This window comes from Myxocyprinus asiaticus, chromosome 3, assembly GCF_019703515.2.
Source record: "Myxocyprinus asiaticus isolate MX2 ecotype Aquarium Trade chromosome 3, UBuf_Myxa_2, whole genome shotgun sequence".
Lineage (NCBI taxonomy): Eukaryota > Metazoa > Chordata > Actinopteri > Cypriniformes > Catostomidae > Myxocyprinus > Myxocyprinus asiaticus.
In genome coordinates this window covers 33,402,492-33,419,112 of record NC_059346.1, presented here as the reverse complement: position 1 = coordinate 33,419,112, position 16,621 = coordinate 33,402,492, and the positions used below count along the sequence as shown (strand labels likewise).

Below are 16,621 nucleotides of genomic sequence, written 5' to 3'. Positions count from 1 at the left end.
ATTATCAATCTGATAACACACGCATGCAAACACACAGCAGGACAGCAGCAATAATACTATTTTTTATTATAATATATATTTATTATAACAATTTCATAAGGTAAAATTAACGCAGCATTCTGGTCAATATACACTACATTATTAATATGTGTCCTAAATGTGCATCCCTGTCTACTTGCAAAGTTAGATTAACCCATGTGTTCTCTCCTATTTATCTAGCAGTGTAGTTAAAAACTACCCACACTGGGTTATTTTTAACACAGCATTATTTAGAGTCATTTCACATGCTATTTCTTTCACATGCTTCTGAATCATCATCTCTCAGACATCTTAAGCTCTTTAAGAACCTGCGCTGTTATATCTGACATAGTAGTACTCATGGCACATATTAATCACTTTATTACTGCTATATTACTTGTGCAGGAGAGAGAAATGGGTGAATAGCTACTGTACCATGTTATGCTCTGTTATAATGGCCAAGCTGGCATTCCTCTCAAAACAGAATCTCTCAGCAGTGCTGCAGTCACCATGGCTGCTCCAAAACAAATAAAACACATTGTCATGGACAAGCCACACTTCTGAAAGGTAACAAAAACATTAAACAGTCAATATAGCATAAGTATAAGTTTTAAATGTTTAAATGTTTAAAACTGTTTTATGAGTAGCATATGCTGTGCCAGAACATAGATCCTTTGAAACATCAGTTTTGGTTTACTTTTTAGTTTATTCGACAATGTAACACTGCTGAGATCACTTATCCAACACAATCAAAAAGTGTGAACATGTGACGACTTTTGAGACAGACATGGTGTGACACAGTCCATCTACTCTGATAATGCAATATGTGTCTATGTTTCAAACAGTTTACTTCCAGCTCTTTAGATGTTTCACTCATGCTGAAAGAAAAGAACATCTTATCTCAGCAGGTCATAAATGTCTGAATTGGTTTGAATTAGTTCCTTCACAGCAATAATAATAAAAATAAGCCCCCCCTCAGGCCCCCCCTGACAGAAGCCTAGCCCCCCATGTGAAAAAAAAAAAAAATCTGGCACCGCCCCTGCACAAACCTACTAAAGTAATGCCACATATGTCACACTCTCTGAGGCTTAAAAACCAGTGATGCTAAAAAAACGTGACATGACTACCATTAATCGTAATTTAGCAGTTCCTCATATTTCACTGTACTTTTGGTTTTCTTTTCTCTTATGCACTTTTTTCCTAGTCAGAGCCAGTTTCCAAGCATCTGTTTTGTCATATATGATGGGGTGGTTGGATATACATGCGGATATGCAGTTTGAGTCTCAAAGAAACAGAAAGCAGAGAATAACAGTGGGAGGAATTGTAACTATAACCTGATGACCAAGCAAAAAATGTTATTTCACAATCTGGAAAATATCAAATAAAGCAGAAAAGAAAGTATACATTTGTCATGTACACTTGTTGAGCTTATTGCACATGTGATCCAGTACTGCTACTCTTAGTCCCAGTGAATTACATTCAGTCCTGATCAAACAGTACACTCTAGCATAGATCCATTGTAACATCAGTTTTGGTTTACTTTTTAGTTTATTCGACAATGCAACACTCAAAAACAAAGTCTCAAAAATGTTTGACTAAGTTGACAAATTTTGCCCTGTAACTATTGTCCCTATAGTTCCATGATATCACTTTAACCCCACAGGGAGGCGTTTCACCCCAAGTATGGTGTAAAAGGCTCACTCACCACCTTTTAAAAAAATAATTTTCATCAAAACAACCTTCAGTCATTATTTCTTTTCACATAAAATGATGTTGCTCTATCAACATTCAATAAAAATACATTTATGTTTTCAATATAGATACATTTTGTGACCAGAAAAAAAACAAAAACAAACAAACAAACAAACATTTTCCTTAAGGAGTGCTTTAGCCCCGTTGTATCCTAAATTCTTTGTATTCAAACTAGACGTCCAATTGCTGTGTCCGACATCACCCCCCTATATAGTGAACGAGTGAACGAGTGAGCGATTTCGACCACAGCATGCCAGTCGACAACGCAACGCGCATCAAAATGCGTGTGACGTCACATCCCGGAATTAAAACGGGTTTGGATGATGTCATAAAAGTTGCACCAGTTCTCGTCTGTGCCTTTTTGCATTATTATTTGTTAATAATATTAAACATCGTTATAGTATACAGTGAGTACTGTGAGTCATTTGACCGAATGAGCAGCTCATTGAGTATTTTTGAGCTTTTTGTTGAGCTTTTGTGCTCTGTCGTTAGCTTTGCTTTTGGCGCTCATATTTCACTGGGCAATACTCTTCGTCATTTAATTTGAGTTTTAAAAAAAGTTGTAAAATCAGCGTGTCGCTGATAAATATTAGGTCACAATACTAGGTCGCTTACGTTTTAAACCGGAAAACTGTTGAGTTTGCCTGTCAATGGAAAGCGAAATAAACAGCGAGTGTAGTTTGGCATTAAATGAGGATGACTTAGTTCAGTAAGTACAAAACACGTTAAAGAGTAATTTAAACGGTTTTCCTGGAATGGTGAAACAATACCGCTGTTCCTGTTCTCTTTTGACAGTGTTCCCGTGATTCCTCCGGCTTCCTCCCCATGGAGCGGATCATCATCCGGCCTCTGGTCCACTGAGGGGAACTTCCAAATAGTATTAAAAGAAAATGCTGAACACCAAAACGACACATTTTCATCCATCAAAGCAACCCATAGCCAAACGGTTCAGGTCTGAAAAACCTTCTAATGACACATTTTTCACAGTGATGATCATCGAGGCCTAAGCGTAGTTTAATGTAGTTGCAATGTTGTCTCTACCATAGTCAGATGACCTGACAGAGGAACGATCAACAAACACAAATGAGGACTGGGAATCAGACATGGTAAGATCTCAACACGTTTTCTCAATGAGAGTGTATGTGTGACATAGCCTTGTTGTGCTGGACAGGCCAAACTTGTTATTCATATTCTTTAGAGGGATGTATATCACAAATGTTATGTAGAGAATATGAATTTGTGGGCAATTCAACTTTGATTCCCTGGACTTTCTTTACTTTTTTAGGGAACTTTGTTGTTGTTATGTGGATATACTGTATATTTTAACCTTTCTCTCTGTCTCTTTAGCATTCCATAGAAAATGACAGTATTGAGTTGAACCAGCAGTATGAGGCTCTCAGGAAGCAGCATGAAGTAGAGCAGGATGAGCACAGTCACAGTGTCAGCAGTCTGAAGAAGACGAGAGAAGACTGGAATCATCAGTACCAGGTCTAGTCTCACACCTGTACACCTTACATCAATAAACATTTTTGCACAAGGTGATTTGAGTAGCAGCAGAGTTGCTTAAAATCTGTCTTTCTTGAACGCACCCTAGATGCTATATTTTATTATTAGGGAAAGGTAATACTTTGTCCTGTGTCCTGGAATTCTGTTAAGCCACATTTTCATTTGGAATGTAATTATTTTGACATTATTACTATTTATTTATCACACAGTGTTTTATTGAAAAAATCGAGTCCTTACAAATTAAACTGGAGCTTAATAGCAGCAAGACCACACGGAAAAACTTCATGGTAAAACGGCAAGAGCTTACCGCCGAGAAAGAACGAATGGAAGAGGAGAAAACAAGGTAAATGGGCAATTCCAGCATTATGGATGTGACATTTTCAGTGAAAATGTGAAATTTAACTTCATATATAAAGTACTCATTACAAGTATATCAAACAGTTTTTGTGTATAATAATAGACCCTTGCAGATAGAGTCCAGACATCAGAAAAGTTTCATTCTGGGCAATTTTTTTTATCCAGTTTAGATCGTGAAATGAGCTTGTGTTACGCATGTGACAAAAATGGACACAAGTTTTTGGGAGACCACACACTTTGTAAAAACTTGCAATGCACAATCCAGAAATAATAATAGCCACAGCATTTAGAAGGGTTGGCACGCCTTAGAACATGTAATATTTTTTATTCATTGTCGTTTTCACATAAATGGGGAAAAACCAGCGTTATGGTTGTGACATCTCTTCGTTGCAGACGTGACAGTTGTGAAAGAAGCACTTACATCATGAGGGGAAACCATTCAAAATGCTTTGAATCCTTTAGACTTTGACCTCTGAGATATATTACGTTATAATACCCATCAAGGCTTCATGATGAATTGAAATAAGATTGAAATTGCCATTTTTCTATGGTACGGTTGACATTTTAGTGGAATTGCCCAAATTAGAATGGTTTGTTTGAGAATATGTCACACTGTATGGGTTTGAGTCACTGAATTTAAAAGTTCTTTGTGTGTGTGTGTGTGTGTGTGTGTGTGTGTGTGTGTGTGTGTGTGTGTGTGTTTTAGACTGGCTCAGGAGTTGGAGGACACAGAAAGGAAACTGAAGATGCTGATTGAGGAACAGAGTCAAGAGAAGTAATGATTCAAAGCATAAATCAAGAAACACATACACTGTCTCTGGATCTGGCTCTGTCTTTATCTTGTTTCTGTCCTTTTGTATGTAAAAGGCTGACCTGGGAGCAGGAAATAGCTGATTTGAGGGTGGAAATGGAGACGCTTTGCAGACAGGCAGAGCATGCCAATCAGACAGCTCTTCAGGATGAGGTAGTCCCTGCATCCTCACAGCACATTTCTTCTACAAACTTCATTATTATTATTATTAGCTGACAGTGTATTTGTGTGTATGTTTATGTGTTTGTGTGAGCAGATAGCTGCACTTGAGATGCAGAAAGAGCTTGCAGTTTCTCAAGTGGAGGACTGGATTGCAGATGCTGAAAGATATCTTAATTCTCTTAGGTATAATGTGTGAATTTGTTCTCATGATGTGGCTTTGAAACTGAACCTGCATGATTCACTCTCTCGTGGATACACGGGGTCTCTGTCTTATATATTTGGGGCAGTTTTCAATCGCAAATCCAGTTATGATATTGTGATGCACCTGATTTATTGAATCATGACATAGGTATCGCAATATGTATTGTATCGTGAGGTGGTTGGCGATACCAAGCTCTAGTGTGTTGATAGGTGTGTACAGTACGTATACATTTCTCTTGTGCATAAAGATGATTTGATTTCTTTGGAATTTGCACTTACTCTGGACAGAATAAATCCTTCCCAGCAGCTCTTTCACCAGCGGCAGAAGTGGGAGCAGAATGTGGCGATGGTCCGCAGTAGTCTGGCAGGACTGAAGGTGAGCAGAGGAGCTAAAATAGGTGGACAAAAGGTGAGGGATGAAGAGGCTTGTCTCACTTTTTTTTCCTCTTTCTTTCACAGGACAAGTTTAATGAAAACCATCAGCTCTTGCTGAGAGGTGAACAGTTGGACAGTTTACCTTCAATCCCCCTCCCCTCACTCCCACCAGTGCCTACAGTGAGTGTCCATTTATTCATATATGGCATTGCTTAATTTGATCAATGATCAATTAATTGATTACAGCTCGCAAGCATGTTAGATCTCTGGAGCCGGTGTCATGATCAAATTAGTCCGCCCGTGAAATTGAGTCCCCATCAGACGTCAAATTTATTCCACTGGCTCATAGAACTATTAATGAGCACTGTATTCACTGCCTGAGAAGAAATCCTACAAAATCTTTTTATGATGTATGGCGAAATAACTTTGTTAATATGATGTTAAATTACTTTTAAATCATATGTTACACATAATAGAATAAAACCAAAAGTTTAGATCATGAAATTAGAAATGTCTTATTCTGTGTGTTTTTTAGTTAGCTTACATTTTGCAAGCGAACCGCTAATGTACCACATTATTACAAAATATATTACCTGTTTACATATCTTACAGTCTTATGTGCACACCAGCATTTATGAGGTTGTCAATGACATTTCTCAGCAATCCAAATATATATATTTGTTTTTCCGAAAAATAATGTGTCCTGAGCAGATTAAACCAACTTTGCATGTTCGAGGACCGTTAAGGGAACCGAACATCATGAAAATCATTCGGTTTTGATATTAAAAAAAAGAATTGAACCAGTTCTGAATAAGAACCGGTTCTCGTTTCCCAATCCTAATTTTGTATCATTTATGAGTAGACTGATCTGCAGTATGTGATGTGTATATTTTATATTTTGTTATGTATCAGTAATTTGACATGTGTTTTTCTATCTTTTTCTTTCTAAAGTACGAGTTGATACTGAATCCACTTCCTGTGTCCCACCCAATTTTCAACAGTGGCCCACCAGCTAGCACAGCAACTCCTCCTTTAGTTCATTCCCATATCCACTCTTCTGCCACACCACCCCAAATTGGCACACCCCCGCCTTGTGCCCCATCTCCTCAAAACACACCATATCTACCTGTTAGCTCACATGCACATGTCCCAAACACTCATATCACCATGACAACCCATGCATCTGCACCTTACATATCCATACCACCCACATGCCTGCCTCAAACACAGACCATACCACAGATGTTCATGGGCATTCCAGCCTCAGCAGGCCCCTATGTGGGATTGCCAAATAATTATGGAGCCAGTTTTCATCCCCAAGCCACAGTGCGCCTCCCCCAAACATTCATGCAGACCACATCTACACGTAACTCCTCCCCCCAGCCCCTCCCCTCCAATCCTGCACCGGTAGGAAAACTGGACAAGCTGCTGGAGAGACTGGGCTCACAATTTCCACAATGCACAAGGTACTTAGATTAAAAATTGTTAAATGATGAGCTTAGTCTCTACTAGGGATGTGCCCTAAGCTGAATACCTTATTCAGAAAGGCACGAATAATGACTTCAAAACGAATAACAAATTCATTTGAATAATAAAAAAAATATTCAGAAGACTGATAATCCAACGAGCACAGGTATTAAGCGATATTTTAAATAAACAGATCCTAAATTACAAAGCAATGATGAGTCTGGGAAACCAATATTACTACAGTGTAAACCTTATGAACGAAAATGCGCACTATGTAAGTCGCTTTGGATAAAAGCGTCTGCCAAATGAATAAATGTAAATGTAATCGGATGGCCACGTTCTTGACTTCATTTCAGCCTCCGTTAATTGTGCACGTCTCAGAAATCTCAATCTTGTCAAGAGTAACATTAACTAAGATACTATATCATACACATTTTCCACTTCTTAAAATGTCTGTTGACACATTAACACCAACTGTTGCACACAATTCACACGTAAGGATCCATGAACCAACCTGAACGCGATGTTGAATTCCTGACCAGAGAAGTGATGATTTAATAGTGGAGCTCGTTGAATTCCTGACCAGAGAAGTGATGATTTAATAGTGGAGCTCGTCTGTCCATCTCTTAAAGCTGATCACATTTAAATCCACATCACCAGTTAAGGTAATTGCATGGTTTAGCCGTTATTCCCAAACAGTTTAAATGCTCCATAGAGGTTTCAATACTTGTAAATCTATTCAGAATATTCCTGCACATGCACGGAGGATTGCAGAGAAAACAAAACATGCACATTTTCCATACTTTTCTCTTCTAGAAATGTAAAGAGGCTCACTCTTGCTATTTATTCCACTGTATTTAGCTAATTGTGCACATGTAATTTAACTAAATAATTATGTCCTCCACATTATGTAAAAATATGTGCACACAAAATAAGCCTCAAGTGTAGTCTCTCATAAAACTTTCTGATTTAAATTTACGGTGCTTTCACCTGTTTGTAGGCTTAAGTTATTTTTTTCTCATTTCTTTTAATGTTTTTATTTGTATTTAATATTTGCTGCAAAATGTGTGCTTGACATTTCATAATTGCTTAACACCTCGTGCCTCCAGAATAACATTGTTATACTTGCACACTGCACATAAAATTAAACTTATTTTTCAGCAGATATTTCAAAAATACCAGGAGAAACCAAAGCTAAAAACATTCCATGGTTAATGTAGCCTACATATCCAGCTTCATTTGGTGAGAACAATTAAAGAATATATCAATAATATAATTCAATAATAATAATTCTTCTTCTTATTATTATAATTAATAATAATAATAATTAAATAGGCCTATCTGAGGCATATTTTAAATACAGAAACTATAAATGTAAGAGAGTTATATTTTAAAATTAGTTTTGAGATGCTAGTTTTGTGAGAAGCCACGCCCATATCCGGTTCTATCCGAATACAGAGACAGACACAGATAATTTTGTCATAGTAATGGTTACAAATACAGATACACACCCCTAGTTTCTACTCAGTATATTTTTTGGCACCCAGTGTAATTTTAGTATATTAGTATATTCTGTTGATAATCATTAGTTTGTTAATTGTGAAAGGATAGTAAGAGCTTTTGAAATTAATTTCACTCCCAAACCTCTGTTTCTGTCTGTATTAGAGATCAGTTAACAAGGGTTCTACAGCAAATCAAGAGTGAGCGTGGTACAATGGCTGGCATGTCAATAGATGATGTTACTCAGCAGGTTTCCCAGAGACTTGCACAGAACCAGAGACTGGTGAGAGGATACATTCTCTCTGTTTCTTTCACTATATCTTCCTTATTATCTTTTTGTTTTTCCCATGCTGTGCATTATAGGTTTGTCATGATACCAAAATATCAGTAGTTGATACCAAACCAGTAAAATTTCATGATTTTCAATACCAATTTTGATGCCAATGGCATGTAGCCTTCAAGTATTTCTTAACTAAATAAACTTTGCTTTTCAAGTAATTTTTCAAGTAAATAGTCAGTAATAAAGAACTAAGAAATAAATTAAGAGCAGGAAGTGTTTTTTTCTTTTGGTTGCAAACTAGGGATGTACACGGTTATCCGGTTAACCTGCATTAACAATTTGTTCAACTAATACTATCGGTTAAAAATTAAACAAAAGGTTAATTAAAGAAACAACAGAGAGGTAGTTTGATAGGTTTAACATGTAGGGCATGTTTACACATAAACCACTGTCTTCCTCTCAGTCTGAATGACAAGGAAATATGAATCATGCGCTGTGGGACCTTCTGTCAGTGATGACGACATTTTCAAATGCAAATTGTAAAATAGGACTGTAAAGTTTAGTAGTAGCTTGAGTACAATGAGGTACCATATGACAAAAACATCTGCAAGATTTTACATCTAAGAGCATTATGTTTACAGTCCTGCATTTCACTTATGTTACACGGGAGACAGGAGTGCGATGTGCGGTGGGACGTCAGTGCCTACGGAGCGGGTTCCTGGGCTTGCTGTCAATCTGCTGCGTACCTTACTGACCTGCCCATGTATATATAGTACTGTGCAAAAGTTTTAGGCACTTGTGAAAAATGTTGCATAGTGAGGATGTCTTCAAAAATAATGCCATAAATAGTTTTCATTTATCAATTAACATCATACAAAGTCAAGTTAACATAAAAAAATCTAAATCAATATTTCGGTTGACCACCTTTGCCTTCAAAACAGCACCAATTCTCCTAGGTACACCTGGACACAGTTTTTCATGGTTGTTGAAAGATAGGATGAATTCGCCATGTGAATCTACCCTCCCTAGCAACCGGGCCAATTTGGTTGCTTAGGAGATCTGGCTGGAGTTACTCAGCACGCCCTGGATTCGAACTCGTGACTCCAGGGGTGGTAGTCAGCATCAATACTCGCTGAGCTACCCTGGCCCCACAGTTTACATGCACTTAGGTTGAAGTCATTAAAACTAATTTTTTAACCACTCTACAGATTTAATATTAGCATACTATAGTTTTGGCAAGTCGTTTAGGACATCTACTTTGTGCATGACACAAGTAATTTTTCCAACAATTGTTTACAGACAGATTGTTTCACTTTTAATTGACTATATCACAATTCCAATGGGTCAGAAGTTTACATACACTAAGTTAACTGTGCCTTTAAGCAGCTTGGAAAATTCCAGAAAATGATGTCAAACCTTTATACAATTAGCCAATTAGCTTCTGATAAGAGGTGTACTGAACTGGAGGTGTACTTGTGTATGTATTTTAAGGCCTACCTTCAAACTCAGTGCCTCTTTGCTTGACATCATGGGAAAATCAAAAGAAATCAGTCAAGACCTCAGAAAAACAATTGTGGACCTCCACAAATCTGGTTTATCCTTGGGAGCAATTTCCCTGCACCTGAAGGTACCACATTTATCTGTACAAACAATAGTACGCAAATATAAACAAAATGGGACCACGCAGCCATCATACCGTTCAGGAAGGAGACGCATTCTGTCTCCTAGAGATGAACATAGTTTGGTGTGAAAAGTGCAAATCAATCCCAGAACAACAGCAAAGGACCTTGTGAAGATGCTGGAGGAAACATGTGGACAAGTATCTATATCCACATTAAAACAAGTCCTATATCGACATCAAGTGCACATGGGGACAAAGATCTTACTTTTTGGAGAAATGTCCTCTGGTCTAATGAAACAAAAATGGAACTGTTTGGCCATAATGACCATCGTTATGTTTGGAGAAAAAAGGGTGAGGCTTGCAAGCCGAAGAACACCATCCCAACTGTGAAGCATGGGGGTGGCAGCATCATGTCGTGAGGGTGCTTTGCTGCAGGAGGGACTGGTGCACTTCACAAAATAGATAGCATCACGAGGAAGGAAAATTATGTGGATATATTGAAGCAAAATCTCAAGATGTCAGCCAGGAAGTTAAAGCTCGGTCGCAAATGGGTCTTCCAAATGGACAATAACCCCAAGCATACATCCAAAGTTGTGGCAAAATAGCTTAAGGACAACATAGTCAAGGTATTGGAATGGCCATCACAAAGCCCTGACCTAAATCTGATAGAAAATTTGTGGGCAGAACTGAAAAAGCATGAGCAAGGAGGCCTACAAACCTGACTCAGTTAGACCAGTTCTGTCTGAAGGAATGGGCCAAAATTCCAGCAACTTATTATGAGAAGCTTGTGGAAAGCTACCCAAAAAGTTTGACCCAAGTTAAACAATATAAAGGCAATGCTACCAAATACTAACAAAGTGTGTGTAAACTTCTGACCCACTGGGAATGTGATGAAAGAAATAAAAGCTGAAATAAATCATTCTCTCTACTATTATTCTGACATTTCACATTCTTAAAATAGTGATCCTAACTGACCTAAAACAAGGAATGTTTTCTACGATTAAATGTAAGGAATTGTGAGTTTAAATGTTTTTGTCTAAGGTGTGTGTAAACATCTGACTTCAACTTTGTCATCACAGGGGGTATTTTGTAGTGTGAATACAAGAAGGAAAAGTCTCTTCCGAAATGTAGTTCCTCTAAAAAGTTGTCCTTCCAGAAAGTCCATCTTGGGGAGTACCAAGAATCTAGGTGGGAAAGGGGCTATAGTTGTTTGATTAATATTTACTCTGTATGGCCTATTGTACAGATCCACAAATTGGACATTTTTGTCCTGCCCATTTACATTCTCTCAAGACAAATCAACTGTGTTTACATAAGACTGGTATTTTACATACCAATATAAGCGTTTGATGCCAGTCAGACAGTGCAGCAGTACCGCACTGAGTCGCTACTCAAGACTAGTATTGTTATATTTCTTATTTTTGTTTTAGTATCGACTTGGTACCCATGTACTTTTAACTTTCCAAAAGCATTGTTCATATAATTTATATCTATATCTGCTGTTTCAGCCACCAGGCCCTATAGCACCTCCATCTGGAGCCAGAGCCTTTCCTGGTTCAGTTGGCCCAATTCAGCGTCCAATAGCCCAGCCAGTGCATCACATGCGGCCTCATTTCCGTGCCCCTGTCGCCCAGGTCTTTCACACAAGACCCCCACAGGTAGAAATCAACTTATAACTTAACTCATCTCTTTTCTCAAATCACATTAGGCTACTCACTCTGAACTATATTTTAAATGTACAATCTGTCTGTCATTTAGTAATAGGAGATATGTTTTTGAGATACTGAGATGACACTCTTTATCTCTCGCTCTCTCTTTTAGTCCCCTGCCCGTAGATTTTGTTTGATGTGCCAGAATCCTGTAGATGCTGGAAGCCAGTACAACACAAACTGCTCCCATATGATGCATAAAGATGTGAGTGTGTAGCATTCACAAAAATATATTTAAGGCACATTATTCCCTTGTCCCTTGTGTACTAAAAATTGTTTTGCTCTAATTCCTTTTCTTTAGTGCGTCAGTGTTTGGCTAAAGACCAGCAAGAATAACTCCTGTCCTTTCTGTCCATCCAAATGAGGACTGACTTAGCCAGAAAACAATCACAGTCATACTTGAGCCAATACCTGCAGAAAATGAAGTAGAAATGATCATATTAAAGGAATAGTTCACCCACAAATGAAAACTGTTTACTTTTTTTACCCTTATGTAGTTCCAAACCCATATCAGAACACAAAAAGGTATTTAGAATGTTTGAATGCCACAATTTTTGATTTCCATACTTTAGTAGTTTGATAGTGACTCACTTTAAAGCTTTACAAAGCGTGACAAAGAAGTAGTCCATGCGACCTGTGCATGCTATTTCAAGTCTTCTGAAGGCATACAGTCACTTTGTATGATGAATAGACTGAAATTTAAGTAATTATTCAGTCCTAAATCAAATTATTGATCAACTCATATATACAGAGCCCAAATCAAATATGGTGACACATCAGTAATATCAAACCTCATTGGTTTGATGACCTCAATGAGGTATGGTGTTATTGATGTTTCCCCATATTTGATTTCGGCTCTGTTTACATGAGATATGAATTGGTCCTTTATTTGATTTGAGAGTGAATAACGACTTAAATTTCAGTCCATTAATCATACAAAGTTATCGTATGCCTTCAGAAGACTTGGAATATGAAACAAAAGCTGCATGAACTTCTTTTATGACACGTTAGGGTGCTTTTTTAATTTTAAAGTCAGTCACTATCAGCTGCTATTGTATACACATTAGCAAAATGTACCCAAAAAATATATCCTTTGGTGTTTCGCAGAAGAAATAAAGTCATATCAGGTTGGAATGACATGAGGGTGATTAAATAATGAAATAATTTTCATTTTTGGGTAAACTATTTGGGTAAGCCAAGCTTTTGTAATTCTGTAAGTCTCAATATGTTTATTGTCAAAAATAATTTGTTTCTGGTCAGTTAACTATTTCTGTGAAGACAATGTGTAATTATACTTTTTTATTATTATTTTTCAAATTTGTGGAAATATTTCAGTATGAATTGTACTTTTCTCCAGTATTTAATATTATTCCAAAGATTTCTGAACATACCCTGAAGTGTACTATATAACAGATTATGCTTTTTATGAAGGCCATGTTACAACATACTGAATGTACAAACTCCAGCACAGAATAAAATGTTTCTTTCAGACTTTACCACACTATTTTATTTATTTATTTATTTTTTTAAAGGATCAACAGAACCCTAACCCTAACCCTTTTTTTTTAAATCAATGTTAAAATTTAATTCTTTATGAGATGTAAATAAATGAACATAAATGTTCAATATTTAAACTATCATACACCATTACCAGTTTTAGAGTACCTCAGTGGAAGAACACATTGACTCAGGGAATTTAGTCTTTATGTGGATTTTATTTTGCATTATGTCACAGAAGATTTTATTTAACAACACAATGAACATTTAACAAACAAGCCTTGCACCATTACTCTTTCCCCTGCCAAACACTCTTACAATCCACTAAGAATGTCTGTGCTTTGCTGTTCTTGCTTGCGGGTATTTATGTGCGCAAAGTCCTTGTTGTGCACTTTTTATGCCTGGATGGACTTTGAGATGGTTTCATACCACTGTGCAAACTTGACCTTCAACTCCTCCATGTAGGGCTCAAAGCGAGCGTTCAGGTCCTGGGTGTGTGGAGCGATCTTCTCCCTGGCCTCCTCAACAGCCTTCACAAGCTGCTCCTTGTATTCCTCAGCATAGGGGGCGGCCATGGTCCTCAGATCCTCCAGACGTTCGGTCAGCTTGGTGCGCACAGCCTCAACCATGGGCATCAGCTTAGACTTGGTCTCTTCAACGTTGGTCTCGATCTTCTGCCTCATCTCATCGATTATGGGCTGCAGCTTGGCACGCAGTTGCTCTGCATTTTCACGGTTCAAGGTCACGTAATCTTGGAAGAAGGGCTCCAGCTTCTCACGGTATTCCTCCATGTGCTTTTGCAGAATCTTGTGCAGCTCAGCACGGTGGGGCTCCAGCTTGGAACGGAGGTCTTCAACATCAGTCATGATGCGCTCGTGCAGCTGTTTGGTGGTCTCCGAGAACTGGTTAGAGAAGGTCTCTGCGTAGGGGGTCAGAGCCTGGGAGGAGGTTTGGGCATAGTCCTGCAGTTTGGTCAAACTCTCTGAGAGTTTTAGCCTGAAGAGAGAGAAACAAGAAGATGAAGAGAATTTAACATTTGTGAAATGTAACAATCAAACACATTATACAGCTGCTGTTAAAACTGGAGAACAAATGTGGCAAAAGAATCTGAGTCAACAGTTTAAAGAATGATTGAACTGAAAGGCAAGTGACTTAAGATAAAAGAAAACACACAGAGAAGATTAAGACGAGGAAGAGTACAAGGCAAGGAGAACATATAGTTGAGTTCTTTGGAGGTTATGATGATCAGAATTGTCTCTTACTTGTAGTGCTCATACTCGGTTCCGTCCAAGTGGTCGAGAGTCTTCTGAGCCTGTTCCTTGACCTGGGTCAGGTACACCAAGGCTACTGACTTGTAGTGCTCCAGCTGGGAGGGAGCATCAGCCTGCAGGAAGCGGGCCTGGGAATCTGAGAAGACACACAGGAAAAGACACTACATTTCAGAAACTATAAAGGTAGCACAACAAAGACTAAGTACCTAAAGTCGTTGTGATTGTGTGAATCCACATTTTCAAATTGTCACCAGAGAACACCAAAGCATTAACAAAATGTGTCAACTTCATGTGTTTTTAGGAAGGTAAACTTGAAAAGTTACGCTCTCAGCAACTTAAAGTACTACATAAAATAGTACTTTTTTTTTAACAAAGTACTATAAAAAAGTTACTTACCCACAACCAGGAGGAGAGTCAGTGCAATAGCCACAAATTTCATGGTTAAGCCTGAAAGAGAAAACAATTATTTGCAAAGGAGAAATCTTGTGTTATGCACAACTGTGTCTTTTCTTGTATCATTCTTTTCTGCTGTCTTTTTCGTTGTCCTCTTTTCATCTTTCTATTTCCCCATCTATTCCTGTCTTTACTTATGCCCTCTTTCCTCTTCCCTTGATTGTTGTTCTTTCTAATTCCTTCACTCTTCCTCTACTCTCCTGCTGGTTTGAGCTCTTACCTGAGTGGTGCTGCTCTGAGTGTCTGAGGCCGAACAGCAGGGCCAACGGGCTTATATTGGGGAGGCACCATGTGTCTGTGGAGTTAGAACCCTGTCCTCCTGCATATCAGAGGTTCAAAGGGTAAGTGCAATCAGGGAAGGCTTTAAGATATCTGTCAGGATAAAACACTCAAACAAACTGCATGTAGACACATCAGTGTACTCATATTCACATACACATTCTCTGTCAGTCTTCCAAAGCACAAATTACATGTAAATACTTTCTGTCAGATAAAATATTTTCATTGTCACTTGAATTATATGAAAGCATTTCACAAGACGTTATGCTAAATCTGTATTATATGAGCTGGTGAACCATATGTCTACAGCATTTCCATAATTACACACTGCATATGGTATGTTAATGTACAAACATTCTTAAAATGTGTCATCCACAATAATTCTTTTAGTTGTATTTGCCAGTCCAAAATGACTCCTTCCATATGCAATAGTTCATACTGACTATCAATGGGGAAAGAATGTAAGGACAAGCTTATCTATTCTGTAAGACAACATTTAGATACCCTCCAACATTACGACTAAAGAGCAGGAAATTTTAAATTCACACAAAGTAAAAATGGTAACACTACAGTTTGGTTCCATTTGTTAACATTAGTTAACAACATTAATTAACATGAAGTAACAATGAATTTATTAACTTTTGAACAATTAACTTTTACAGAATTTATTAATCTTGGTTCATGTTAATTTCAACATCTAGTAATACATTTTTAAAATCATAAGTTGCATATGTTAACATTAGTTAATGCTAAAATGAACTAAAAATGAACAATTGTGTTTTTACTAACTAACATTAAAAAATATCAATAAATGCTGTAAAAAAAAAACTTATAGAATTAAAACTTGAAAACTGAAAACTTACTGTAAAGTGTTACTGTAAAAATTAAAACACAAAAGCAAATAAGTAAAGATATAGCAAATTATTACAATATTTATTGGTGCTATCTGCTCAGAGTAGTGATTTAAGCATTTGTGGGTTTGCGATTAAGCAGTCTGATCATCTTAGTCAACACAGCAAAAGCATGTGATTACATCTCACTGTCATAAACTGTTGTGTGAAATCATGACAAGACTGTGAGGTTATCTCAAAACATTTGGCAACGTGTAGCAAACCTTGATCTCCACCTCCTTTTCCTCCTGCCCTAAATCCCATCTTATCAACTGCCAACCAAACAAAGGCATCACTAGTCAGTGGTCATTGATTAACTCGACAATTCACATTCTAAAAATTCCCTGAAGTTTGTCTTGATTGTCTTAGGCTGAGTGGCATTTTGATTGAAAACAGAAGAAAAATCTGTTGATTACTAAACTATCCTCAGGAAACATGATACTACAGATTTCTGTTTAATATATGAGGATTT

General features: G+C 37.5%; 2 protein-coding genes across 2 annotated transcripts; one reads left to right on the top strand and one right to left on the bottom strand.

Annotated features, from left to right (window-relative positions):
• The first annotated feature begins 1,836 nt into the window (after nt 1-1,836).
• rnf214 (ring finger protein 214) lies at nt 1,837-13,260 on the top strand. The gene is made up of 15 exons (XM_051678554.1): nt 1,837-2,479; nt 2,566-2,722; nt 2,817-2,876; nt 3,118-3,258; nt 3,486-3,619; nt 4,340-4,408; nt 4,501-4,597; nt 4,701-4,789; nt 5,096-5,183; nt 5,267-5,362; nt 6,134-6,648; nt 8,315-8,432; nt 11,559-11,708; nt 11,872-11,964; nt 12,061-13,260. Exons 1-15 carry the CDS (start codon nt 2,421-2,423, stop codon nt 12,121-12,123), a joined length of 1,929 nt encoding a protein of 642 aa, XP_051534514.1. The 5' UTR covers nt 1,837-2,420; the 3' UTR covers nt 12,124-13,260.
• Nucleotides 13,261-13,454: 194 nt separating this feature from the next.
• Nucleotides 13,455-15,260, bottom strand: apoa1a (apolipoprotein A-Ia). The gene is made up of 4 exons (XM_051679073.1): nt 15,201-15,260; nt 14,924-14,974; nt 14,519-14,663; nt 13,455-14,252 (listed from the first exon to the last, which is right to left on the bottom strand). Exons 2-4 carry the CDS (start codon nt 14,964-14,966, stop codon nt 13,652-13,654), a joined length of 789 nt encoding a protein of 262 aa, XP_051535033.1. The 5' UTR covers nt 14,967-14,974; nt 15,201-15,260; the 3' UTR covers nt 13,455-13,651.
• Between the last annotated feature and the right edge of the window lie 1,361 nt (nt 15,261-16,621).